Source organism: Microtus pennsylvanicus, chromosome 6 (genome assembly GCF_037038515.1).
Source record: "Microtus pennsylvanicus isolate mMicPen1 chromosome 6, mMicPen1.hap1, whole genome shotgun sequence".
Lineage (NCBI taxonomy): Eukaryota > Metazoa > Chordata > Mammalia > Rodentia > Cricetidae > Microtus > Microtus pennsylvanicus.
Window position 1 is genome coordinate 56368511 of NC_134584.1, and position 15272 is coordinate 56383782.

Below are 15272 nucleotides of genomic sequence, written 5' to 3' on the forward strand. Positions count from 1 at the left end.
ACTGAGAGTATTTTTCTTTTATATTAACTTTTTCAAGCTTTGTATAATTTTGTAGTAATTCTTCCTGAAGAGGAAAAGAGGCAGAAGGCAGATAGAGGGACAGAGGAATGGACTAACATACAGACACACAGATGACAGACAGACAGATCCAGAACACTGACCAGGTCAAGTAAATACATTAAATTTATGACAATATGGTCTCTTAATCTCCCCTTCTCACTGGCCTTTCTGATACAGTTGTCATATATATTATATCTATGTCCATTAAAAATTTCTCAGGCAGACCTGTGGCTAGACAGGTCATGAGCCCTAGAGGAAAAAGTACTACTATTTTATGCTAAGTGGACATAGCAATAAAACGTACTGCTTTACCTACAGATCACTGCACCATTCGATCCCTGTCAGCGAAGCTTCCTGCAGTAGACGGTAGTTAACACGGAGACCCACAGAGACAGCGTGCAGAGAATAAGAGACTTTGGAGTACTAAATGGAATGTCTGTGTCCCATCTCTCCACACAAGGCTGAGATGTATGTGGCTTTAGAGAATGTGGTTTAAATCAGTCAAATTAAGTAAGCCAGTGTTCACGAGCTAACTCCACTGCCCAAGTGCTAGAGTTGCCATGGGCTGGCTAGTTTCTGTTTTTGAGACAGTCTCTTCCTGTCTTCTTGGCTGTCCTGGAACTTGCTATGTAAACTAGGTTGGCCGAGAACTCAGAGAGCTCCTTGTCTCTGTCTCCTGCGTGCTGCGAGTATATCTGTTCACAGCCATACGCAGCTTCTGGGAACTATTTGGAAGAGGGAGAAAGGTGCTTCAAATCTCAGGTGTTAGATGGCTTCAAAGAAACTGTTCTCCAGATACAAAGGGCTGATGCATGTATAAGCTCACAGAAATGGTGACAGCATGCACAAGGCCACATAAGCTCCAGACAGACAGAAGAGCAGGAGGAAGGTAGGTGAGCACGAAGTCCCACCCCTAGTGGAGGGGCTACTGGTTACAGGAAAAGACAGCTTTCTTTATTGGTGCCATTGCTCTGCCGGAAGCTCTACCCCAGCCCCTGGTATCCATATACCCAGAGTCTGGAATGTTCTGGTGAAAGCCCCACTTCAATCTCCCTCCCCCATCACTCTCTCTCCAAACCCTACCTCATCTCAGAATACCCACCATTGGCGGCTCCTCCCCCCAAAATGTTCGGAACCACACCTAACCGCTACTTAAGACCTGGCCAATAGATCTGTCTGGTGTGCCCTCATGCCCTGTACTCTGCCTTCCTGAGGGCCACACGGGATTGCTCTGCTTTGCATTACCCTGTTTATTAAACCTGGGTTTGATTTTGGTTTGGTTTGATTTTGCTTATTGCAGCAGTGGTGGAGGAATCCAGTAACCGGGGATCCAATACTTAACAATGGCAACAGGTGTATCAACCACACTCTACCACAGACCCCAAGCCTGGAGTAGTTGGCCAACAAACTGGACTCATGGATTTAAGAGAGAGGGAATGGGAGGGTGGGAGGAGAGAGGTGGGGAAGACATGAGGGTGGGTAGGGAAGGTGGAGGAGGATCTGGAAGGAGTTGGAGGACAAATATGATCAAAATATATTCTCAAAGGATAAAACAGTGAGATAATAACTGTCTTGAGAAGAATAAAATTAGTCCTTTTGCATACCAAAATTTTGAATGAGCTCCCTAAAACTCCACCTGATATCATTTCCTTTCAGCCTGAAGAATTTCTATGAACAGTTCATAAAAATAGGTCTTGCTAACTTCCCTTGCCTGGCAATATGTTAGTCCCTCATTCTTGAAGGATTTTCTCACTAGATGTAAGACTCTGGATTGACAGCTCTTTCTCCCAGTACTTTACCATGATCTTCTGACCGACACGTTTTCTGGAGACAAGCCATGTTCACTCCAACCCACAGCTCCCTAAATGAATGGGTCACTTCTACCAGTTATTTTCAACAATCTTTATTTTTGGTTTTCATGGTTTGACTATTATGTTAACACATGGTTTAACTGTACTTTATCCTGATTATCTCCTGGTTTACAGGATCTCTATTAACGTGTCTTTATCAAACTTGAAAAGTTTTTGCCATTGTTTCTTCAAACACAGCCTCTTTCTCTTTTCTTCCAATGTTCCAGTAGGAAATGCCTTAGATGTTTTGAAATTATCAACAGAAGCCGGGCGTGCTGGCACAAGGCCATCTGATCCTCGCATTCAAGAGGCAGAGTCAGGGAAAACTCTGTTATAGGCCAGATAAGGATACATAGAGAGTCCTTGTCTCAAAAAAGAGAAAAAGGGCAGGGGCAAGCAACAGAACTCTGAGGGTCTATATTTTCTTTCCTTTCCAAGCTCTGTTATTTCTAAATGACTTGCTTCTAATGATCTATCTACAACTTTTGAGTTCTCTGTCATCTCCACTTTGCTACAGAGAGAATCCAGAATACTTTTAATCACATATAATCCATCCACACAATGAAAATCAACAGATTTCTGCATAGTGATTTATTGGCAAGCATATTTTAAAAAACAACTTTTTGCATATTAGTAACAATCTAGGGAATATAATATAGATGTAAGACATCACCTTTCCATAGCATAAATTACCACCTGATCATAATTGCATCTAATAAAACCTAATACCTTGCTAGGCGGTAGTGGCACAAGACTTGAATCCTAGCACTTGGGAGGCAGGCAGATCTCTGTGAGTTCAAGGTCAGCCTGCTCTGTAAGAGCTAGCTCCAGGACAGCCAGCGGTACACAGAGAAGCCGTGACTCGAAAAACCACACACACACACACACACACACACACACCTAATACATAAGCATGTGACTAGATCTCTCGGTTCCTATATTGCCTTTTCTAACATCTTCACATAACAAAGCAAACTATTTTACCTATTTCCAACACACTCACAAAGAACTAGAAAAGTATGAACGTTACTTCCATTGGTACACTCATGAAATGTGTATATCATTCCTGAGACAAAGGGTGCAGAATTCTAGCTTCCTGTTCCTTCCACTCTGCTCTGCAGACACTTGGTCTTCTACTAGCAACTGAGCCTAAATGTACTAAGTTAAGAGTGTAGAAAGTTTGTAAAGAACAATCCCAAACAGACATTCTGGAAAACAGAGACACCCTGGAAGAACTTGCTATGTACACATGACCTAATACAGGACAAAATGAGGTTAAAAAACATCCCATAGAGGAAACATACATTCTCTTAAAGAAGTGGATAAAAAACAGGAGGAAATATGTCTAAGATCATCTTTTAAAATGATTTGAAGAAGTAGCATTTTGGGAACAATGTAATTTTGAACTAGAAAAGAAATCCTTCAGATAAAGTTATCATTACTGAATTTGAAAATATAATGGGAGAATATAAGACATGACAAAAATTACAACACCAGCTCAAAATATTCAATAAACATATAACCAACAGTTAGATGGGAAAGGGGAGTCATTATCAATTTGACAAGTGACAGGACAGAAACACGAAAGACAGATAAAAGAAAAAACTAAACAAAATACAGGCAAATCAATAGAAAATAGGCAGACTAAGAAAAAGAAAGTAATGGAACTCAACTCAAAATAGACAGATTTAAAAAATAATCTGTCAATGCTGTAACAAAGCAAACACCAACCAAATCTTATTAAATTTATTTTTCTTCAAAATATTGAATCCACCAGACTGATAAAACACACTCTCAAAAAGAGGAGAGGAGAAAAAGCAATCAGGTTGTCATCACATTTTTATTCCCTAATCTAAAGTCAAACAAATTGAGAATAAAATGTATACATATTTCAGAAGAAAAAGCATTGAAAGCCAATAATCCCACTAAACAGCCTATTTCCACACACAAAGGGGACAGAAAGGGCTCAGAATGCCACTTTGCATCCTTGTCCCAAAGGAATGTTTCTGTCATCTGAAAGTAAACCAAACATCTAAACAGTAAGAAGACAGACTTTCTAAGAAAAAGAAAAGAATGGAGCAATGGGTAAAGACACTGAGCAGAGACAGAACTAGGAACCCACGACACTATAGAACTGAGGTGTGGCCGAGCAGGTACAAGCCCTGGCCTGCAATCATGAGGCCTGGATTTGAACTCCAGAACCACACACAAGCCAGAAGCACAGCAGCACCTGAGAGCACGGTAGGTCTCCAGGGAGACAAGCGAATTCCAGATGTCCAGGCCAGCTATTCAGGCAGACACAGCAGAGGAACAGGAGACCTGTCTCAAACATGGCAAAGGGCAAGGACCAGCAAGCACCAAGGCAGCCCTCTGACTTCCACATACACTCACTCACACACACAAAGCTTCCATCTTCTTCCCTCTCCACTGCCTCAGGAACCACCTTCTGCTCCTGCATCTGACTGTCTCATATGCAGAATCACACAACACTACGTCTCACTTACCAGCCCTGCTACAGAATATGTCAGAATCTCATTCCTTCCTCATAATAGTCCGCCCTGTGCATTCAATAAAGAGCACACAGCTATGTCTACCCATGGGCTACTGTGAAAACTCTGCTGAATAAATCAGTTCAAGGTCCCAGTTCTTTTGTGCCTGTACACAGAAATGGAGTTGTTAGATCACATGGCAGACCTGCTTTTAATTTAACTACTATACTGCTTCACAAAGCACCATTTTACATTCCCGCCAGTAGTGCAGGAAGGCTCCAATTTATAGTCAACATCTTTACTATAACACTTGAGTTTCTTTGTTTTTACAATGAATCCTACAGAGAGTATGGTGGTCTCACTGTGGGCGACTGCCACCCTCCTAATGATTAAAGACACACAGCATTCCCCTGCACTCTCTGGTCTTCTGCTGGTCTTCGCAGAAGGAGGCCTCCCCAGGTCTTTCAGCCACTTCCCTGGACTGTTTTAGCTGTTTAACCACAGATACCACCTCTGTGCTCTAGAGCCTGGCCCTTTAATCCGGTGAATGACGTAAGGATGCTCTCCCACTCTGAAGACGCCTTTGGTTTGGATATAATATAATCTCCCTATCCTGTGTTGCTTGGCCTTGACATCAGATCTAAGACGCTTGGTTGAAGCCAGCACCATGAAGCTTCCCTCCAATTTCTTCTGGATTTTGCACTTTCAGTCTCTGATCTACTCCAGTTTGTTTTATGACATGAGGCAGGAGTTCAACTCCACATTCTTGTGCTTTTCCTGGGACTGCTGAGTAAAACCTCCTCTTTCTCCCACTGAGCGGTCTTAGTCCCTCGTCAAAACCCAGCTGGTCTGATACCGGTAGTATAGATTATGGAATAAATTATTATTCTTTTATTGCCTTAACAGAAATAAAGAAAGCACTATTATTATGTCATATTTTAAAATTTTTATTAATTATTTGTTTGTTTGCTTGTTTCTTGGGGGTTTTTTGAGACAGGGTTTCTCTGTGTAACTGCTATGGATGTCCTGGAACTCTTTTGTAGAGCAGGCTGGCCACAAACTCACAAGAGATGCGCCTGTCTCTGCCTCCCAAGTGCTAGGATTAAGAGCATGCATCACCACCTGGCTAAAAAACATTTTTTTTAATTTTTATTAAGTATTTAACATACTTTCCCCCGCCTCTGAATTAGGAATTACACCAGTATCCTAGGGTTTAGTAAAATAAAATGATTTAATGGAATGCTACAGCCACAGTCTGAAGACATAAGGGCGATCTCTACTTTGCATGGTAGTACACGCCTGTGATCTGCAGGAATGCAAGCTGAAGCCATGAAAAGCAATTTTAGAAATTCGCTGCAAAAAGTATAATTGATCTATGCCTTTTTAAAGGTTCTTTCAAAACATTTATAACTACTTTAATAAAGGTATCTTAGTTTTGGTTCTACTGCTGTGAGGAAACATCATGACCAAGACAACTCTTGTAAAAGCATTTACGTAGGAGCTTTCTTATGGTTTCAGAGGATTAGTCCATGATCATCATGGTGAGAAACAGACAGGCATGGTGCTGGGGCAGTAGCTGAGAGCTTTATATCCTGATTAAAAAGCAGCAGGCAGAGAGAGAGACATGGGGCCTGGTGTGGGTTTCTTAAATCTCAAAGCCAGTGACATATCTCCTCCAACAAGGCCATACCTCCCAAGCCTTCCCAAACTGTTCAAACATCTATGGGAGCTATTCCCATTAAAATAACCACAATAGAAAAATTGTAAATAGCAATGTATACTGCTATTTCATAAACAGATAATAAAATTATTCTGCACACTAATGTGACGCACTGAGAATTAACTGGCAAGAGCAGCTGGACAGCTGTCATCTTCTCTTCGCTTAACCCATGCTGAACACCTTCTCTCTGTGTGGTAAAGTTTTAACCTTTCCAAGTCTGGGTCCATTCCCAATATGCTACTTTCGTACCTGTAATGTTGTCAAGTATCTCTTAGAAACCCTTTAATTAATAGGAAGTTTTCTTTTTTCTTCTTTTTGTTTTTTTCTAATACCATCACTTCCTCCGTTCAACTTTCTTTTAATCCAGCCCCTTTCCTAAGCACCTTTCCTAAGACCCTCGGCTAGAAATTTAAGTGTCTTTCTAACAGTGATGTCAATCTACCAATCCTCAGGCTGAATTTCACTAACAATGTAATCACTTTTTATTTTGTTTGCTAATGTTTCTTATTTGGGAACCAAATCCCTCTTCCAATTATCCATTTTGGAAAATATTACAGGAAACAAGGATGCAACTACACCATTTGCTGTCTGCAGCTAGACTGAATAACAGGTGTAACAACCAATCACAGTCCAATTTGAAAGACCTGAAATGACTGATAAGTATTCAGGATTCACACTGGGAATTTACACAGTCATCTGTGGACTGAAGGCTGGCATACAAAATGTCAACACGTAACTACTTAACCAGTACACTATCACAATCCAAATCTGAACAAGTTGTTGGGGAGCTGCAGTTCTTTAAGTTGTGAAAATTGAAATTTTGTTCACACAAAGCTATTACGTATATGTATTATGAAGTATAATATTAATAAATAAAATATTAAAAATAGATTCATCAGCATTTTGCTGACACTGCCAAACGACATCCACCATTCCAATGGAAGCAAGGACAAGTCATCTACAGTTGCTGTAGATACAACTCCTTCAGCGGTCCTTTCAGATCGGTCTTCGTACCGCCTCACTAAGCATCCTAGCAACACCTGATGCCTTGTTTCAGACAGGATGAAGACTCTGCTACGGGAAAACAGTATTTCAGCTTTCATGCACAGCTCTCTGTGCTCACAACTGTAGGCAAAAAAAATCCCAAAAATCCTTACATTCCTGCAAGTGAAAGTAGGGTTATGCTATTGCCTTATTTTGTCTTCAAAATGATTTATTCTATCTCAGAGAAGAAATATCTTGATATTAGAGGTAGAAAATTGAAGCAGAACAGATGGAACTAGAACATGTTTCTTGACTTCTTACGTTTCTGCTCCCTTGACACTCTTAAACAGGTAGTCTACATTAGTAACAAAGAACAAATTAATGTATTCCTGTGACTTGGTATACATGGTGAATATAATCACAGCCTACTCAGCTTCCAAAAGTCAAAATTCTTGACCATTTGACCATTTGACCTACCCCAACAATCCGCTTCATAGCATCCAGCTTGGCAGAATCTTTGTTGCTCTCCAGCATCTGCTTCAGGTCTTCATTCCTATTACAACAGAGAAGGCATAATTCTAGACCTGGACTTTTGCAAAAGACAGCATTTTATAAGAACTGAAAGAGCACGGTGGGAGGAGCTGCACTCAGGTTAAAGACTGGTCTCGTGTTTCACCCTGCAAGTCTATGCAGCACGCTGCCCTGAAGCCCACAGTAACACAAAGGTAAGAACTGCCTTCAGCTTTACAAAATGTCATCAGCTGATGAAATGTTAACAAGAACATGGCATATAGTCTCTCACCTCAAATTTTCTTTGACATAATCATCAGGGGGAAAAAGAAAAACTATCAAGTCAGCTTTAAAATACTTCCACATGCAAAAAAAAATCCTAAAAACTTTCTTCAGACTATTGTTACACAAGTTCCCTGACTAAGTTGTGCGTCATTTACATCATCCCAACTTCCTATCCCCCAACTGCACAACTAAATAGGGTTACGCCTTTCACTCTGAGACTAGATTCATTTTAATATTTAAATGGGAGCCTGTGGTTATAAACATGGGCAGTTATCTATAAGGATGAAAACACAGAGCAAAGAAAGAACTACTCAGAAGTTAAGTCTATGGGATACAGCAACTGGGCACTGAACAGACACTAGGAAGCCAAAGGAACAGACATTATTCCTAGGTCAAAGGAATGTAGGATATCTCTGTCTCTGTCACAAGGCTCTGTGCTGTAGAAGGAGCTGCATTCCGGCTGCCCGGCTCCCGGCTGCCTGGCTAGCTTATGCCCCTAAATAACAACACACAAACTGTATTCATTTAAACACTGCTTGGCCCATTAGCTCCAGCCAACTCTCACATCCTTATCAACCCACCTCCATTAATGTGTGTAGCACCACGAGGTGGTGACCCACCAGGAAGATTCTAGCATACATCCATCTTCGTGGCATAGCGTCTGCCTCACTTCCCTTCTTCCCAGCATTCTGTTCTGTCTACTCCACCCACCTATGTTCTGACCTATCAGGCCAAGCAGTTTCTTTATTAATTAACCAATGACATTCCCACATCACTGTGCTATTTAAACAGCCTTGAAAGATCATCTAGAACAAAAGTTGACAGCGTCTTTACTTGGAAGAGCTGCAGAGAAGAGAGGATGAAGGTCAGGCCCATCAGTTCCTTTCTGTTGGTCATGACCAGCCTTCTATTCTTCTAAGTGAATCTTCACTGGGGAAATTCACAAACATGAACTTATCCCATTAAAGAAAATATATAATTCATAATCTCTAATAGCTTTTCATTAAACACAATAAAATAGTTTTTGAAGACAGACTGCTAGAGGAAGAGTTCTTGACACTCAGGAGAACTAGCCCAATGCTTTGTTCTTGAACTGCAGCCAGACTTGTATAACAGAAGTCTGTGTTTAGGGCTACTGGTCTGAGGTGTTAGGGAAGGCCTGGCAAGCTAACACAGATCTTAGCATCCAGAAGCAGGCTGACACTACAAAAACTGCTTTTGGAAGCAGATACTAGGAAAGGATTTAGAGTTCAAAATACACTTTAGAAAAAGGGCAGAGAGAAATTCATGTGTTAAAGACAAAAGTGTGAGCTGGACCGTGATGGAGTACGCCTTTAATCCCAGCACTCAGGAGGCAGAGGCAGGTGGATCTCTGTGAGTTCAAGGCCAACCTTGTCTACCTAGTGAGTTCCAGGACAGCCAGGGCCACACAGAGAAATCCAAAAGTAAACAAAAAGATGAATCTATAAGGTCTCAGACAGAAAGGAGCAACATGTTATTGGAAGACAGAGGAAGGTGGTTCTTGTTAGAAACAGCAGAGATCTTTGGTGATCTTCAGTGTCTTAAGGAAAGCAGAGGTGAATGGCAGATGGGCTTAGCCAGGAGCTGTGGTTCACAAGGTGAGAGCATCATCTGAACCTAGGTTTAAGACCTGCCTGAGGAGCAGAGTGAGAGTCCATGGCAAGGGGCAGGGCGGGGGGGGGGGGTCAAATATTGAAAAGGGAGGAGAAAAAGGGAATGGGAGGGAGGAAACAGAAGAGAGGATATGGAGGGGGACAGGAAGTTATGACATTGTCTGCAGGAGACAGGGAAACACATAGCTTCCCACATGGAGGGCACAGTAGGCTGAAGCCCGGACAGACAAGAGACAAATGGCTAGAAATCAGGAAGAGTGAAACAGCAGCTAAAGAATGTGACTTTAGAATTTAGAATCAAATTTCGTGGGTGGCAGAAGTGAGCAGGATCCCGGGGTGGGGGAGGGTAGCGGAGCGCCAGCACCAGCCAGCAAGGTGGATGGATCTTCACCCCGCAGCTGTCCTTCTCCCTTGCATTCTCCACTCCTGCTAGGTCTAGCTCCCAGTTCTCACTTTACAACAAACTTGCTGATCCATCAACTATAGTTGAAAGATAAGGAATTTACACATTGTTGGGGAGTGAGGCTATTTCAAAAATAGCATGTTGACGAAGTGGCCTGGTTTTCCTTGCTGCTAATAGTAAAATATGAGAGGTTAAGACATAAACTGGGCAAGCCAACAGGGCTGTATAGTGAGAGTCTATTGAAACAAATTCCAAAATGGAGTCATGTGAGGATACTCCTGAGTGTTTGTGAGAAAACTCCAAGAAATAACAAGAGTCCTATGACCTCAGTTCCTTCAAAACACAGAATTGTCTTTGGAATGTGCTTTTGTGCCCTTCAAGGTGAAGCAGATAGGAGTAGGTTTACTTCAGGTTATTCATTACAGCTGCCTATTGTTATCTGTTCATATGCCTCTAAGGAAAAACACGTTTCTGCTGTGTGCAGCTTGCCCTTGTGATTGGACACTTTACTCATGGGACTCCTCTTCACCCTCAGAGTATAAATTGTCTGATTTTCTGAATAAAGTTGGCTATTGCATGAGACTTTATTCTACATGTACAGGCTTCATTCCCTCAAGTCCACAGCCTCTGGAACAGCAGTTCTCAACCTGGGGGTCACGAACCCTGGAGTCTGAGTAGCCCCCCTTTTTTGGTTCTTCAAGACAGGGATCTCTCTGTGTAGCCCTGGCTGTCCTGGAACTCATTTTGGAGACCAAGCTGACCTCAAACTCAAAGAACTACCTGCTAAATGCTGAGATTAAAAGAATCGTGCACCACCACAGCCCAGTGAGCAACCCTTGCATAGGGGTCACATATCAGATTTCCTGCATATCAAATATCTACATTACAATTCATAACAATAGCAAAATTACTTATGAAGTAGCAATGAAAATAATTTTATAGTTGGGGTCACCACAACATAAGGAACTGTATTAAAGGGTTGAAGCATTAGGAAGGTTGAGAACCACTGATCTAGAGCAGCAAACAAGACCATGTCTCAAAAAAAAAGATAAAAAAAATAGAATTTGATTTTTAAGAAGGAATTAAATTTAAGTAAAAGCAAATAAGAACTTACAATTTTAGAAAGCCCCCACTGTAGCTCTATCGCAAACAATGAAAAAGGATATTCTGGAGAAACCAAGGGTGTGGTGGGGAAACCATTTAAGAAGAGACTATCAAGACAAACCTGGCAGCGCTCTTGAAATCCCAGGCCTCCGGAGGCTGAGGTGGACAGACTGAGAGTTCAAAGTCTGCCTGGGCCATAGAGCAATTTCTAGCAGCCTGGGCAACCTAGAGACCTTGCCTCAAAACAAACAAACCAAAGGAGATTGTGAGAAAACTCAGAGATTTAACCAGCCATCTCCACAGAACCAGGGAGAAGGGGATCATGCCAGAGAGACAACAGATAAGACAATGAACAAAAACAGGCAATTTCTAGAATTTCCAGGCCATGTGCACTATGGGATAGAGCTAGAGAGAGGCCAGTCATCTATCTCTAAACAAAGAAAAGCAACCCCAGGAGAAAGGAGATCTGTAGTGATAATTTGTTTTAGCAAATAAAGCTTCCCTGAAGAGTGCAGAGCTAAGCTACTAGAGGTCAGGGAGTGGTGGTGCACACCTTTGATCCCAGGACTCGGGAGTAAGAGGCAGAGGGACCTCTGTTAGCTCAAGGCCACCCTGGACTACACGAGTTTGAATCTGTCTAAAAGAGAAACAGAGCTCACACAGAGGTGATCCCAGCACTTGGGATCCCAGATCTTTAATCCCAGCACTAGGGAGGTGGAGACAGGAGTGATATGGCTGGGTGGGTGGAGAGAGGACTAGAAGGCAGTCTGAGGTTTAGTGGAGAGAGCTGCAATCTGAAGACGCAGTCTAAGGGCAGTGAGGATGCAGTCTGAAGGCAGGATCACCCCTTCACCTCAACACTGGTCTCTCTAGTAGTGGATGCTGCTCTGCGTCTCTGACCCTTCAGTTTTCACCCCCTAATATCTGACTCCGGATTTTATTTATTAAGACCAATTAGAATTCATGCTACATAGATCAGTCAGTACATGGCCCCATTTGCAACCATTTTTACCCAAGAAATTTTTACACAACCCCATTTATACAGTAATATAAAGGCAAAACAATTGCAGACAAAAAATCATGAAAAAATTTATTGCAGACATACAATTTTTCCATTTGCTAAAGATGAAAGTAAATCCTGTATATTAATGTAAAGGGTGTGCTTCTTTTTACTTGCACTGCTATCTGATCTAAGGGACATAGCTGCTTCAATGTCTGTCACAGCAGATCAATACTCAACGGTGAGTAGCAAACTGTGGTACGTCCATTTCATGGAATGCAACTCAGCGATGAAAAGAAACAGACTAGTGATCACGGGCCAGCACCGATGGCCCTCCAGAGAAGTGGACACTAGTGCCACAAGGTCACATCTCCCAGGAACAAAGCCAAAGGACGGCGACGTCAGAGATGGCTGGGGGGACAGCAGGAAACACGGAGGACACACAGGATCCTCTGCTTGACTACACGTATGACAAGACAGAGCTAGCCATACAAATAGGAACAAACCAAGTAAAACTGGGCAGATCTGAGCATGACTGCGGAACCGCAGAGCTTAGCAAAGGCAAAGTCAAGTGTGAGGGCACAGGACGGCTCTCCAGCACATCTTCCAACCCGGTGTGGCTACAGGAACCACAAAACAGAAACTAAGAAGCAGCTTCACAGTGGCTGCAACTCAGCTGACAATTACTTTTTAAAAGGTGAGAGTCAAGCATCCACTTTGCCACAGAAAACATAGCAATATCATAAATCCATGCAAAGGTATCATTCTTCAGACAAATGCAAAGTGAGGTACCATTACACACCCACACAACAGCTAAAAAAAGACAGATAATAGTAAGTGTTGGCATATACATGGAAGCACCCAGAATTCTCACATTGTTGTTGGTAGAAATATAAAATGATATGCTCACACAGGAAAATGGGAAAGTCTTACAAATTTAAGCATACACTTCCCATACCATCCAACCATATGTATCTATTGTGAGGTTATAAGAAATCCTAATTCTGTAAGACAGACAAGAAGGAGCTCTACAGTGCCTTATCCACATGCATAGATAAGACATTTAATTCTAAAGTCAATGGGAAATCACACCCGAGATGGACAAATAGGATCAGACTTTGAAAAGAGGGTGTAAATACATGTTTATTCAAGAATCTAAATCATCGAATCCCACTTTACTTCATCAAAAGAAGCCTCTTGAGATACCATGAGATGCTGTGGGGCAGAGTCTGGAGCAACGGTCTCAACCTTCCTAATGCTGAGACCCTTTAAAACAGTTGCTCATGTTGTAGTGACCTCTGATTACAAAATCATCTCATTGCTACCTCACAACTGTAATTCTGCTACTGTTATGAATCATAATGTAGCTATCTGATATGTGAGCGCTGAGAAAGGGGTCGTGACCCAAGGCTGAGAACCACGGGCCTACAGGACCACACGTGAAGCTAACGACAAGCACTGGTTCATGAGCTACAATCTGTCAGTCTACAGCAAAATGTGAAATATATCTAAAAATTCCACACACGTGGTCCTTCATGCAACACATTCAACCACCAAACGAAAACACCCAGACAAGGGGCCAGTGGATGGCTCAGCTGGCAAAAACACCAACACCAAGTCTGGCAAGCTGCACTCAATCACTAGAAGCCAGGGGAGAAGGAAGGCCCACCGCCCCCGTTGTCCTCCGAACTTGACATTCACTCTGCACACTCACACAAAATAAATAGAAATGCAATTTTAAAAAGAAAGACAACTCCAAGAGGACTTTCTTTCTCTGCTGAAGCTTGCACACAGATCAGGGAGCTTCAGTACATCAGATACACAGCCTTTTACCTGAAGCTTAAAACATTTCACAGATTTATACTAAAAACAGTCAGCCAGTATCTATCAAGAACAAATGAGGGCTGGTGGTTTAAGAGACTGCTGCTCTTGCAGAGGACCAGGGTTTGGTTCCTAGCACACACATCTGTAACTCCAGTTCCAAGGACTCTGACGTCCAGTTCTGGTCTCTAAGGACACCAGGTGTGCACACTTCACACTTACATACATGCAGGCAAAACACTCCTCTACAATGGCATGGCTCTTCTTGGTTGGCAACTTGACTACATCTGGAATTAACTGAAAGTAAAGCAGGAGTGAGGGATTTTTCTTAATTAAATGATTTGAAATGGGGAAGGGACACCATATATCCAGATCTTTTGATGTAAACCCACCTCCAGTCTGGGCCACACCTCCCGCTGACGTCCTATAAAAGGATGTGGAAGAGAGAAGTTTTCGGTCTCTGCCTGCTTGTTCTTGCCCTTCTGGCAAGTCACCCTTCACTGGCACTGGAGCTTGCTTCTCTGCGATTCCAGTGGAGAGTGAAGACAACCGAGACGTCCAGCTTTGTGGACTGAACAACTACGGATTCCTGGACCTTCCGTTGAAAGGCATCCATGGTTGGACTAGCTAGACCACAGCCTGCAAGTCAGTCTAATAAACTCCCTTTCTAAATATATGCAGATTCATTATGTAGACTCAGCTCCTCTAGAGAACCTGATCAATACATAAATAAAAGTCTTTTGAAAATAACAAAAAAGGGGGGGCTGGAGAGATGGCTCAGAGGTTAAGAGTACTGGCTGCTCTTCCAGAGGTCCTGAGTTCAATTCCCAGCAACCACATGGTGGCTCACAACCATCTGTACTGAGATCTGGCGCCCTGCTCTGGGGTGCGGGCATACATCGAGGCAGAATGTTGTATACATAATAAATAAATAAATAAATAAAAAGAAAATAACAAAAAAGGAAGAAATGATTAGGGCTGGGAATGAAGCTCAGTAGTGGAGCATTTGCCTTGCACGCACAAGGCCTGGGCCCACGCACACAACTATAAACAGCAACAGTATTACTAAAAACTAAGTAATGTGCTTTCCCCACCCCCAAGTTCACGCTCAAGTTCAGCCTTCTGGAGCCAGCCTTTACAAGGTGATGAAGTTACAAGAAGGATATGCGGTGGGCCTAAGTCCAGTCATGACTGAGCTCTTTTAAGAAGGGATGAGAACGTGAGCACATACATGGAGGAATGACGAGGCAGGGAAAGAGCTAGAGGATGGCCATCTGCAACACACAAGCCTGATAACCAGAGTTCAGCCCCAGAGCCCGGGGGAAAAGCTGGCAGCAAAGGCATGCATCTATAATCCTAGCACTCCAAGGAGACGGGAGGAAGAGCAGGAAAAACATCTAGAAGCTTGTGGG

General features: G+C 42.5%; 1 protein-coding gene across 1 annotated transcript in view; it reads right to left on the minus strand.

Annotated features, from left to right (window-relative positions):
• Ap3b1 (adaptor related protein complex 3 subunit beta 1) overlaps positions 1-15272 on the minus strand; it is a 201235-nt gene that overhangs the window by 166862 nt on the left and 19101 nt on the right. Inside the window, exon 2 of the mRNA XM_075976295.1 lies at positions 7581-7656. Coding sequence (XP_075832410.1) covers positions 7581-7656 — 76 coding nt within the window. The remainder of the gene's footprint in view (positions 1-7580; positions 7657-15272) is intronic.